The sequence below is a fragment of the Micropterus salmoides genome, unplaced genomic scaffold (genome assembly GCF_014851395.1).
Source record: "Micropterus salmoides isolate LMB-PRFRI ecotype aquatic unplaced genomic scaffold, ASM1485139v1 Ms_hic_scaffold_9, whole genome shotgun sequence".
In the NCBI taxonomy this organism is placed as follows: domain Eukaryota; kingdom Metazoa; phylum Chordata; class Actinopteri; order Centrarchiformes; family Centrarchidae; genus Micropterus; species Micropterus salmoides.
The window spans coordinates 20,895,595-20,908,883 of NW_024044681.1; the positions used below are offsets into that span (position 1 = coordinate 20,895,595).

At 39.9% G+C, this 13,289-nt stretch overlaps 1 protein-coding gene across 1 annotated transcript; it reads right to left on the reverse strand.

Annotated features, from left to right (window-relative positions):
* Window positions 1–1,824: 1,824 nt before the first annotated feature.
* Window positions 1,825–3,937, reverse strand: ovca2 (OVCA2 serine hydrolase domain containing). The gene is made up of 2 exons (XM_038709492.1): window positions 3,524–3,937; window positions 1,825–2,602 (listed from the first exon to the last, which is right to left on the reverse strand). The coding sequence occupies exons 1-2, from the start codon at window positions 3,675–3,677 to the stop codon at window positions 2,079–2,081; spliced, it is 678 nt and encodes a 225-aa protein (XP_038565420.1). The 5' UTR covers window positions 3,678–3,937; the 3' UTR covers window positions 1,825–2,078.
* Between the last annotated feature and the right edge of the window lie 9,352 nt (window positions 3,938–13,289).

Consider the following 13,289-nt stretch of genomic DNA (forward strand, 5'->3'; position numbering starts at 1 on the left):
CCCCAAGCCCATGTGGGAGAAGATGCAAGGGTTAAAAGGTTTGGTTTAAATTTGTCATTTTCACAACAGATGTGTGGGAAAAGCACAGATGTAAATAACACTTTACTGACCACCAGTCAGTGAGATCTACAACATAACCCAGTGTATTTTTCCTTTTCATTAATTAATAAAATTATATCTAAAGCAACACATTACTGTTAATGTATATTAGATTGTACTCTGCATCGAATAATGGAATTATACTTGACTTCTTTGTTTTAACATCAGCATTATCCAACAAAGGTTAAAATCAAGGGCAACTGGACTTGGTTGAAGATACTGGAAGACGTTTCGTCCGTCATCCAAAGGACTTCTTCAGTTCTGACTGACTGGCAGGGAAACTCAGCTATTTAACCTCAGTGGGGTCGTTATCCCGGGTCATCGATACCGCTGGTTCGTTAGTGTTCCTTGTTGCTGTGACGACAGTCGTTACAGTCGTTAAGACTACCTGTGGCCAAGACTGAACGACCATCGTTGGTATCTTCACCTGAGGCCAATAGGTTACGTTTGTTGAGTTTCCTGGGAAGTGATGAAAGGACAGCATTGTGATAAGTGGTGGCGTAGACCCCCTCCTCTGTTCAATGACGGCTTCTCGACCCTGGTGTAGATGGCTTCCTTGACACCTCTTTCAAACCATCCATCTTCTCTGTCTATAATGTGCACCTGGTGGTCCTCAAACGAGTGTCCTCTGTCCTTCAAATGTAAGTAGACAGCAGAGTCTTGACCTGAGGAGTTGGCCCTTCTGTGTTGAGCCATGCGTTTGTGTAGTGGTTGTTTAGTCTCCCCAATATACTGGTCTGTGCATTCCTCACTGCATTGGACCGCATACACTAGATTGCTTTTCTTGTGTTTGGGTGTGCGGTCTTTGGGGCGGACCAGCATCTGTCTTAGTGTGTTCTTGGGTTTAAAAAACACAGGGATGTTGTGTTTGTTGAAAATCCTCCTTTGTTTCTCTGATACTCCAGACACGTATGGAATCACAATGTTGTTGCGTTTGACCTTCTTTTCCTCCTGCCCTGTAGTTTTGTTCTTCTTGGATCTTGTAGCTGTTTTCACAAAGGTCCATTTAGGGTCTCCACAGGCTGTAAGTGCCCCCTTCAGGTGGTTCTGTTCCTTCTCTCTGGCTTGGGCGCTTGTTGGTATGTTTTCTGCTCTGTGGTGCAGTGTTCTGATGACCCCTAGCTTGTGCTCCAGTGGGTGGTGTGAATCGAAGAGTAGGTATTGGTCTGTGTGTGTGTGTTTTCTGTAAACACCAATCTGCAGGCTCCTGTCCTCTTCAATGTGTACAGCGCAGTCCAGGAAGGCCAAACTGTTGTTGTGAACATCTTCTCGTGTGAACTTGATGTTACTGTCCACAGAGTTGATGTGTTCTGTGAAGGCTTGCACTTCCTGGCTTTTAATTTTGACCCAGGTGTCGTCCACGATGACCTGGGATAACGACCCCACTGAGGTTAAATAGCTGAGTTTCCCTGCCAGTCAGTCAGAACTGAAGAAGTCCTTTGGATGAGGGACGAAACGTCTTCCAGTATCTTCAACCAAGACCAGTTGCCCTTGATTTTAACCTTCGTTGGATAACTATGACCTGGATGACTGAGAATCTTCATAGACAATATCAGCATTATTTATTGAACATCGGCCGCCCTGCTCTTTAAATATTGGCATTGGCCTCGAACATTGAAAAACCCATCTTGTTCTGCCACTAAAGAATGTTATTAATTACACATTATAGTAGCGTTAAAGCTATTACACAGCTCAAAAAAGAAAAGAAACAGAGACCAGAACACATTAAATAAACAACTGTCACTTGATTTATTGTCTTTTACAAGACATCTTCCCTGAGAAGGACAGCAGTCACTGTACTGTTTTGGATGGGAAAAAAAACATCTTCCAGAGCACAAAGGCCATGACTCTGGAATCAATGATGTTACCACAATATTTTTTTGAACATTAAATAAACATAATTCCCAGGCCATATTTCAGCACGTGAGCCTTATTCACGGATTGTATCTCTTCACTTATCCAGTACCTGACATTCGTTCTCACTGGAACCTCTTGAGAAAGTCCTGGTAGGTTTGTCTGTGAGCAGACGCGGCAGGAACAAAATGGCCACCAGGATGCATCAGGACCTGAGGGTCTTGGAAGGAGGGCAGGAGCTCCCGGCTCATGTTGTCAGGGATGACTCTGTCCTCCAGTCCAAACACATGCAGAGAGGGGATCTGGAGGGGAGCACTGTAGAATTTTTCATGTTCTTTACACGCGCTGCGGAAACCAGCAACAAGGATGGCAAAGCGGAAGCTGAACTCTGGCTCCAGTTTTTGCTCCTGAAGCCAGCACAGCATGGCCACAAAAGCTGCTCCCTGACTAAAGCCCAGAATCCCGTCAAACGGACCTTGAACCTTCACTGCTTCTCTCACAACTGTCACGCTCTCGCTGAGCCCCAGGCTTTCCTCACACTGCTGGTGAGCGCTGAAACTCCGAGCTTGGACGTCAGAAAACCACCAACCCTTGGGCTCCTCGTCGCCTCCAGGTCCAGGACCTGAACCATTCTCCTTCTCTAGAGCTTCTGAACAGACAGAAAAAGAAAGTGGTAATTCTACTGTGCTAAATTCAAAAGGGAGGACTCTGAAAATTAATATTTACATTAGGACATAAATACAAATATTTACTGTATATATTACAATCTGGATTTTTTTAATAGTGCATGAAAGCAGGTCAATTTTTTTCCCATAATGTTTTTGTAGTTTTAATATTCAGTATTCTTAATATTTCGTAGAATGTAAATCTGTGCAAGTGCAGTTTCCTGTTTCAACCTAATGACTTTTCAGACCACAGACAATTTAAGGTAAGGAAATTGATATTCAGTTAATAAATTATCTTGCTGTTCCCATAAACTTTTAAGGTTAAAAAAGTTTAGCTGCTATGGAAACAAAATTATATCAAACTATAATATGTTACATTAGTATCTTTAAGTTGACAGGTTGAGCCCAAATAGTAATTTTCACCTTTTGTGCCTCCCATGTTATAATGCAGCCTACTCATGTAAGGACACATTACAGTAATTGTGGTAGTCATAATTTTATATATATCTGCATCATTATTTTTCATGTCATGTACTTAATGTATGACAGGTGATCAAGTTGAAGAATACAATACTGTTGTGTCATATAAGTTTAATTAAAAGACACTAAAGAATTAGAAAAATATCATATTTGAGTTTTCTTTTACCAACTTTACTAAATTTGTTTTTATCCATTCAAGTAGTCAATTAGCTAGCCTATTTACTTTCTTTACTTCATCTAGTTTTATTGTGCATGTGTAACAACATCCATATTCCTTATTGAGAAGTCATTGTAGAATAAAGCCAAAGCCATCTACAAAGTGAAAGCAAGCTTCTCATTTCCGCCTCATACTTTCAATAACATGAAACTTGTTGATCTCCCCGTCGGTGTGTTGTGTTCGGAGGCAGGCGTGGACGGTGACCCACCTTCACTGCTGGCTTGCTGCACACTGAGCGGTGCACTGAGGTAAACAAGCTCCACTTGTTTCTTCAACAGTTTCCGCAGAGCTCCCGTCTTGTCACGGAACGAGTTGCCGTTTTGACGGTAACCATGAATGCACAGGACCCGGAGAGGTGCCATGCAGAAGTTAGCCTAGCAAAATTAGCCAGAGAAGTTAACGTTAGTTTCACTTACAGATCGGAGGATATTAACGTTAACGTTAATATGTAAGAATAACAGGTCGTTGTCAAATAGAACACCACTTTAATGGGTCAGATTAAATACACAGCCGGATATCTGGACGACGAGAAAGAGTTACTTTGCTATTAATATAACGAAAATTCAGCAAATGTAGGAGACAGACGAATTATACTCTTGAGGTCAGCCGGAATGAATGAAAACTACTTCCGTTCCGTTTATTCTTTTCAAAGTAAAATCCTTGAAGACTGTAATATTTCTCTTTATGTACCAATGTAACAATAAAGAATACATTTAAAGGAGAATATACAGTAAATAAACACTTGCAGAACGCATTTTTAACGTTTTATTTTTGGACGTTTTGATACTTCATTTGAAGACATCAGAAAGCTTTTTGCAACATGCATTTCCTAGAAAAAATGAGCTAAACGTACAGAAAGCCCAGAGCTAGACAGAACTCACCTGCATTTATCAGCACTCATAGTAATACCCAGTTTAATGGTTCCCTGTTGATTAATAGAGCCAAAACTTAGTTGGCTCTAGTGATCTCTAACATATGTTTCTGCGAAATGGGAAAATAATGAGCAAACAACAACAAATTCCCTTCCATTTATAGCAGATTAATTTCACTGTCTGATGCTGTACTAATGGTTACAGTGTGAGCTTGCATTTCTGGGCCACAACAATGGAATCATTGCTAGCTGGTGGGAGGCTGACTCCTAAAGACACTGATGAGAATGTCTCTTGCTGTGACACCTCAGACAAGCCAGGTGATCATGAAATCATTGAGTACCCAAATCTTTCATCTCTGTGCACAACACACACACACACACACACACACGCGCGCACACACACACACACACAAACCCAACAAAGAACTTTATTTTCACTACAGATAAAAGTTAAATGCTAATTCTAGGCCACAGGAACTCACTTATCAGACTCTCTTTCAACTTCAGTAGAAGCACAGTTCTCCCAAAAGACTCTGTCAAAAATATAGACATTATCTTTGATCGAGATTCTCTTTTGACGAACATATGAAGGCAATATCCCAAACACCATATTCTCACTTCAGAGTGATGTGCAGGAGTTGGCATTTAACCAGTGCTCCTAAGGGTGTGGGGATGGCCCAAAGGAGTGACAGCCATAAAAGCCTAGTGCTCAAAAAAGGGAAAATTAAGGATGGGGACAAAAGGTAAAAAGTTTAACCAGGTTTGCGTTCTATGAACACATTATTACACTGGCCATCCTTTTCTATAATCCCTGTGCATCCAATATGCACACGTAGTGTGTTTAGTATTAGCATGTCATTTTTCTGTTCTCATCTTGAACATATTTAATTTTCACTGATTAAAAAAAATACTTCATGTGGCTTACCTACTTAGATTTTTACTGAGATGTCTTATGAGCATTTATGTGTTATATATGAGCTCTGTGTCAGGGTTTACCCAGATGAGACTTTGTAATTCAGCAAGGAGGACACTGACTGTTTCACAGGTGTGGCCTCAAGGCAAGGTTTCTACTACTTCTGTCTCCCCTCAGGGTCTCTGTCAATTATGTGATGATGTTACTCTAGTTTTTAGATTGGTCTCATACAGGCTCTGTCAACTGGATTTAGTTCAGGTCTTTTGTTGCTGAGAAAGCGCATGTGTTGCCTTGCCATGACGCACATGCTAATTAGGGAGACTGAAAGAAAAAAAAACACCCATGGGACAAGGCTGCTGTTGATGCTCTCCAGCACTGGTGAGGAGCCATGTGTCGATCCTAATGGAGGCAGAGAGAGAGAGAGAGAGAGAGAGAGAGAGAGAGACAGAGACAGAGACAGAGAGAGACACCTTTGCTGGTGTAGGCAAACTGATCCCGTTTCATTTTTCCTTCCAGAACTTCCTTCTAGAATTGGCTACTGCAGTTTATTATCCCTTGCACTCCCAGCTCCACACTTAGACATTTCCTGTTATCCAATGCTCCAATAAATAGTATCCTGAGCACTCATGTGGATCATAAAACATATCATAATTTGCAGCTTCAAATCATAATATATATAAAAATAACTAACATATCAAAATGAGCATCTAATCATGAACCATCCATGATGTTAATTATCTTATTGTAGCATGATATAATAAACAACCATTAATGGTAACATAATAAACATATTATCATAACGTCATAGTCATAGTAATATAACATGAGGCCATAATGTATGTCAAGATACTGAAACCAGAAGACAACTTGTAAAATGAATGAATGTTGAGTCTTGCACAATTGTAATAGCTGTTTAAATAACTGTAAAGTATTCTATTTTGATATCAGTTTTGTTAGGAATATTTTCATCAAGTTCTGAGTTAAAAAAAATACATCACTTGTCAAACACATAAATCAAATCAATGTGGTTGCTTTGATTATTCTAAATCTTTACAAACATTTGCTTAGTTTTATATATATATATATAGTATATAATATAGTATAGTAGGTAGGTAGTATATGGCTGTAGGATGAAAGTTTTACTGCAGTCCACAAGGGGGCAGTGGTGCACCATAAGCTCAAGATTTGTTGTTGTAAAAGAGCAGGCAGCAAAATACTACTAGCAAGCTGAACATACCTGAGTTTACGAGAAAGCAAATCCACAGCAAGTAATTGCACAGAATAATGATCAAGAGTGGAGTCATGCATAATATTGTAATTATGAAATTCAGAAAACACTGCGATTCAAAATGAAACCATACAAATTAAAAACAGCAAATCCAACCTACAGATTGAGATTTACAAGATCTATTACAAAACAATCTTATAGTTATTCTCACTATAAAGCCAGCTGCTGACTGTGATGGCACAGCAGGATCTGCACTGGTTATGAGGACACACAGGTTAAGCTTCACAGCCAGAGCCAAGAACCAAAATAGTGGGAGCGGTCATGTTTAGAGAGGTCATGTTTAGAGAGGTCAGAATGGCCTGCAGGTTGCATCCTCAGGTGCAAGATCTGTGCTGCAGTCCTCTGCAGCAACATTATTAGAGACCCTGTCATTCTGCCATACAATCTGTGAAGTCTGTGTGCACTTAAAGGAGGACAGAGAAGAGTATGACGAATGTCTTGTCTGCTCTGGATCCTCGCTGGGGTTGGCAATGTAGGCCATACACAATGTGAGTGCCCTCGAAGAAAAGCAGATAGACAAGGGGAAAATGCATCTTTATTCTTATTGAGAGTGTGTCTCTTGAAGTGTTACGTTTTATTCAGGGAGACACCACTATGATTCTTATCAAGAAGATCGTAGTGCAAAAACATTTGATAAAAGGCTGTTGCTGTTATTATATTTTTGACAGCTGACAGATGTTATCACGGGGTGGGACACTGATGACAGGTGAGGCAGCAGAAGTTGGAGACTTGTAACCAAAAATGTCAGTGTTACACAATGTGTGAAAGCATTATTTTAATTTGTGCGTCCATTGTACAGCAATCTTTCCATCCCTCCTGAAAAGTTTAATTTGTTATTATGTGTTTCTGAGGCAGAATCCTGTTTGTGGAAACCTTATTTCCCTTCCTTTGTCAAAATCAAACACATTTTGATCCATGTACTTTGACCACACGTTCCCATTCATGAATTCACCTTTTGTTGAATTGCTGGTGTCTGGGATATCCGGCATGACACATGTGAGCAACAAAACGACACTGGGCTTTCCAGCTGGGCTCATCGGCATGAGACTATAGTTTTGGCAAAATGCAAGTAAACGGTTATTGTAGTGCTCCACTTAGGCTAATTGGGTGCAATTTTCAAAGGAAATTGCAAGTCAAAAATGCAGAGAGGACGCATCATTTCCTTAGGTTTCATTAAATCTGCCCAGGTCAATGCGAGATAATGGATGGACTAGAGCTGATCTGTAGTGCCTTCCAGTATCTCTGGAATATTTGATGTTGCTCTCAGCTCCATTGAGTCACAGTACGGTCTGTTACAGAGCCTCTTATCCTTTCCAGTAGATGATGTGTTCAGTGCTCTGAATGAGCAAGCTCACACCTTGCTGATACAAGATGATACTTGAGTTTACCCACTGACTATTTCGTCTTAGCAGCCTTGAAATCTAAGAGCTACTAGTGTTTATTTTAAGCATTGAGTATGATTCTGATTGACTCATACAGGAGGGACTTCTTGTGAGCTCAGATGGTAATATCTCGGAACAAATTGGACTATATGACTCAACTAGTAGGAATCACAGGCACATATTTCACTCAGTAAGAGCGAAAGAGCTGGTCAAGTTAAAGGATAGGTTTTGCTCATTATACATTTGATAGCTATAGTTCCAACCTTCAGAATAAACATGTTTCTATAAATTAGCTTAGCCTATTAAAAATTTGCTTAGCTTCTAAAAGATGATGCATTGTTATATATTAAGCTTACCAGTTACCAACAGTGCATGCAAAGTTTAATTTAGCTTAATTTTAAACAAATAATAATAAATAAACAGTAAAATACTGCTCCGTATTAAGAATCCCAAAATAATGTAATATAATACTTAAAGGGGCAATTTTCTGCATTATAAGTATTTTTGTGATACTTTTAGTATGTTTTACTAATAATACTTATGTGCATTTGAACGTGCTGGACTCCAGGCACTGTGAAGAAGTAGAGATGGACGAGAAACAAAGAGGAAAAGGTCTGAAGATTATAAATATAGACAAAAGTTATATGACCAGGCAAGTGTGAAGACGTTTCAATCCAAAATTTGGAGTCTGGGGGGCAGAGATTCTGAGGGAGCACTGAAGGTAGGGGTGTATTTGTTTGTCAGTTAATTAAAAAAACTTAAGAATCCTGTACAATCACTTACTCTTGTCAGAATTGGGGGGATGAAAGGTTGAGGACCCAAATGCAGGACACAGGAGATGAGCAGGAACAGTTCCAGATATTTATTAACAACAAAAAGCATACACACTTACTGAGATTGGCAGAGTTCAAACAAGTCCAACAAAACTGGAACAGCAAGAAAAACCGTGAAACTAAAATGGAACAGGTCAGACTAATGAATATACCAAAATAATCATAAACACAAGCAGACACAGACCATAACCAAAAATACAATAAGGCAGGCAGAAGTAACGAACAATCAGCAGGCATGACTAAAATACGCTAGAGAGAAACAGAGAACAACAAACAGGCAGACTGAACACAAGACAAGAAACAAACAGGATATAAACCCAAAACACAGACACACAGACAAGCAAAACTAATTACAAGCAGACCAATACGAAACAAGACAGGAATCCCACTGAAACAACATTCAATGCACAGAACAACTCAGGCCAGGATCATGAAGACTCTCCCTTAAAGTAAAGGATCTAAGCAGTTTTACCACCACACTATACTTTAGAAAACATTTTTATAGCGAATGACAACATTGGATTTTGCGTTACTTTAACATAGGAATCATGCATGTAAAGGAATTGTTCTCGACTGACAATTTTCATGTACATTTGGGCATATGTACATTCGGGCATACGAGTATTGAATTAAGAAAGACTTGAGAACATGTTAACTTATGCTTTAAGAGAGTCAGAAAAAAGAAAAACTTGAGCCTCACATTATTCTTCCTCACATGTGGGAGCTAGAAAATCTCTAGCTTTTTTCTTCTCTATTTTTTTTTCCCTTGTACAAAGTTGTCTGGCAATATTCTCTGGTGTGCGTTTCAAAATGATGCACTGATGCATCACTGTTCAAATTTACAGTCCATTGCCTGCTTCAGAGCTAGCAGAACTTCAGTGCATTGCAAATGGTCCCGATGCTTTTGGCTGCAGGCTTTCATTAAGAAATAGATCAAAGAGATCAAATTGATAAAAGTCTAGAAGTAGGGAATAAACCATGTCGCCACCAGAAATTAAATTTTATGATCAGACGCGTGGGAATCAAACACTGAACATAGGAAATCCCACTCTTTACCCTCACACCATCATCTGCTTCACATGCGGCTTAATTATTTAATTTTATGTTACACATTTCAAGATCAAGTAATTGAAATCCAACCACTGCATATATTATAAAACATTAACCCAGTACCACTCCTCTGTCAGCAAAAAAGGAATGATTTGAGCACAGTGTTGCTGATCTTCTCGAAAAAAAAAAATGTATCTGTTGTTTTTGGACAAAGGCCCCAACATTCAGAGAGACAAATGACAGAATTGTATTTTAGATCATTTGGGTTGTGCAGAGAATTTTCCCTATTTTGTAACAGAGCCTGCAGCAGGGTAAGTGTCCTGTGGGAGGAAGACGGGTAGACACGGTGGACACTGAAGATGAAGATTGAAAAGATGAACACAGAGGTACTGTATCAGTGCTCTCAGCGAGACAATGGAGAAAGACATCCCCGTCTAACTTCTGGTGGAAGGTCTTCTGGTATTTCAATTGCCTCGAGTAAATGGGAAACTTAATGGAGGCTCACAGAAGAGGCACTGTTAAAATGTTACATACTTTCTCACATTGTCTTGGAACCTTATCAGAGCTCCTTAACAACCCACAGAGTTTTTTACCTTCGGCAGCTCTGAGTTAGAAAGAAAAGGCAAATGTCAACTTGAATCCCACTTGTAGATTCACAGAACTGAAGGACCTGTGATTTTACAGTCATAGCCCATTAACTACAAACCACATATATTTTAAACAACTGTAGACCACCATTTTCCAGAGCAAAACATTAATTTCTAAAATGATTTCTACCGTCTTCACAGAAATAGAATCAGAACTCAAACAATATTATAACTTAGCACCTGATATGTACTTATTTAGGCCTACTTAGAGAATGTGTTTTGTAAATACAGCATATAGAGGGGAAAAGTCTGTAACACTACTGTTGCAATGATTTTCAACGCTGTTGCAATGATTTTCAACGCTGTTTGTATTACATACTATACTGAACAAAATTATAAACATAACACTTTTGTTTTGTGTTCTTCATCATGAGCTGAACTCAAAGATCTAAGATTTTCTCTATGTACACAAAAGGCATATACAGTATCTCTCAAATATTGCTCCCAAATCTGTCAAAATCTGTGTTAGTGAGCATTTCTCCTTTGCCGAGATAATCCATCCTCACAGGTGTGGCATATCAAGTTGCTGATCAGACAGCATGGGTATTGCACAGGTGTGCCTTAGGCTGGTCACAATAAAAGGCCACTCGAAAATCTGCAGTTCCATCACACAGCACAATGCCACAGAGCTGTTGCCTGTGAAGTGAATGTTCATTCCTCTACCATAAGGCGTCTTCAAAGGCGTTTCAAAGAATTTGGCAGTACATCCAACCAGCCTCACAACTGCAGACCACGTGTAACCACACCAGCCCAGGACCTCCACATCGAGCAGCTTCACCTCCAAGATCGTCTGAGACCAGCCACCCAGACAGCTGCTGCAACAATGGAGGAACCATCTCAGGGAAGCTCATCTACATGCTTGTCGTCCTCATCGGGGTCTCGACCTGACTGTAACTTCGCACAGCCATTGAAGAGGAGTGGACCAACATTCCACAGGCCACAATCGACAACCTGATCAACTCTATGCAAAGGAGATGTGTTGCACTGTGTGAGGCAAATGTTGGTCACACCAGATACTGACTGGTATCCGGACCCCCCCGGAACCCCTCAATACAGTGAAACTTCACGTTTTCGAGTGGCCTTTAATTGTGACCAGCCTAAGGCACACCTGTGCAATACCCATGCTGTCTGATCAGCATCTTGATATGCCACACTTGTGAGGTGGATGGATTATCTCAGCAAAGGAGAAGTGCTCACTAACACAGATTTTGACAGATTTGTGAACAATATTTGAGAACATAGAGAAAGTCTAAGATCTTTGAGTTCAGCTCATGATGAATGGGGGAAAAAACAAAAGTGTTGCGTTTATAATTTTGTTCAGTGTATGTCTCTATATTATTCAAATGTATATATGTTTATATGTATTGTCAACAGGCTTCAAATGGTAAGAATGATTAATTAATGCTTGTATGTTGTAAGAGATACATCACTGACCAGCCAGGTGCATCTTTCAGGTACCCAGAGGCTTGTTAGCATCTACAGGTTATCAAAGAGCCCCACTGGGACCTGGTAGCTATGGACCTGCTTCAAGAGGAGGCAGCTCTAAATGAGAGTTTTTTCCCCACTTCCTCTGTCTCCTCTCAGTTTCTCTAAGTGTTTTTTCTATTTCAATTTTTTTTTTTTATCTTTAAGGATATGACACTAGTTTTGGATAGGTGTCACATATAGGCTGTGCTAGTTAGGCTTACTAAAGTTCTTTTGTTGCTGTGAAAGCGCACACAGGTCTACTACTGTTGCGTCGTGATGCACATGCCAATTAGGAAGAGTTAAAAAACACACCCAGGGGACAAGGCTTGTGTTGACACTCTCCTGCGTTGATGAGGAGCCATGTGCTGATCCCCAATGGAGGCAGAGAGAAGAAGCAAGTGCAAATAAGAGGGGGTATGATAAAAAGGTAGGGAAGAAGTAAGAAAGTGGGGAGTTCCTATACTCATGTGTAATGTGGCCCTTCCCTGTCAGAGTGATTTATGAGGAACAAAGGTATTATAATATTCCTGCCGCGAATCAGAGAAATGGCAGCAAGAAGGGAGGAAGGTAGGGAGGTTTAAAGTGTGTCTATGTGTGTGTCTAAGAAAAACAAGTCAGGCAAAGGGTCAAAACTGATACAAGCCAACACCAGAAAGGAAACTATATCAAAACAAGAAGTGGACACATGCTGCTCCTGATCTACAATATGCACCTACACACCACTTCTGTATGCATTTGCAATTAGTGTGTGTCCTTGTGCATATACGCACCCATGCGTAAGGAAATGAAGTAACAACACGTCAGGATGTTTAAATGCATGGGATTTCTTTGCTTTACTTCTGTGCTGTAAATAGTCTTCTTTATGGATTTTTGCATTGATGACTAAACTCTGTGTCTTGCATTTGAGAACGAGTCACTTTATAATTCTGAATAAAGGTCCAGAATAAAAATGGAAACTTTATTTGAGCATCTCACTTTGACATACTTTTTTTTATTTGAGATTGAGAGCTGCAGCTCTTCTTTGTGGTATTTCCTGTCTGACAAGTTCAGCTAGTACAGTAGGTGCAGGTTAAGTCTGCGCTTTACATGCATCAGTACAGTTGTGTGCACATGTATCCGTTGCTCATTTCTTGGCTTTAATTAACCTTATCACAGCGCAACATGCACTGAGAGAAAGGGAAGAAGGCGTGGAAAGAGTGATAACCTTGAGGGAAGGTTTCTTAATGTGACTCTCCGTGCTTTTCCTATTTGAAGTATTTCTCTGCATCCCCTCTCTCATACCCTTATCACATTCATTCACACACCAACATGTGTCTCATTTAACTCCCCCAACAAACACACACATACATACATACTAATGTATTTATGTACAGTATACCCACTGGTTTGCTATGGGGTAGATTGATATATATTCAAGCTTCAAGTATGTTGCACCATGAGAGCTTATGGCATTTCCAAGATTTTAATTAACACAAAATAATATAGACTATATTTCAAAAAGAAATATTGGTATCAGTGTACAC

What these genes read in the sequence shown, in the direction of transcription:
- ovca2 (XM_038709492.1), bottom strand. Translation starts at nt 3,677, where the DNA reads ATGGCACCTCTCCGGGTCCTGTGCATTCATGGTTACCGTCAAAACGGC. An exon ending in GCAGCAAGCCAGCAGTGAAG is followed by an intron (nt 2,603 to 3,523) that starts GTGGGTCACCGT and finishes CTGTCTGTTCAG; the next exon opens with AAGCTCTAGAGAAGGAGAAT.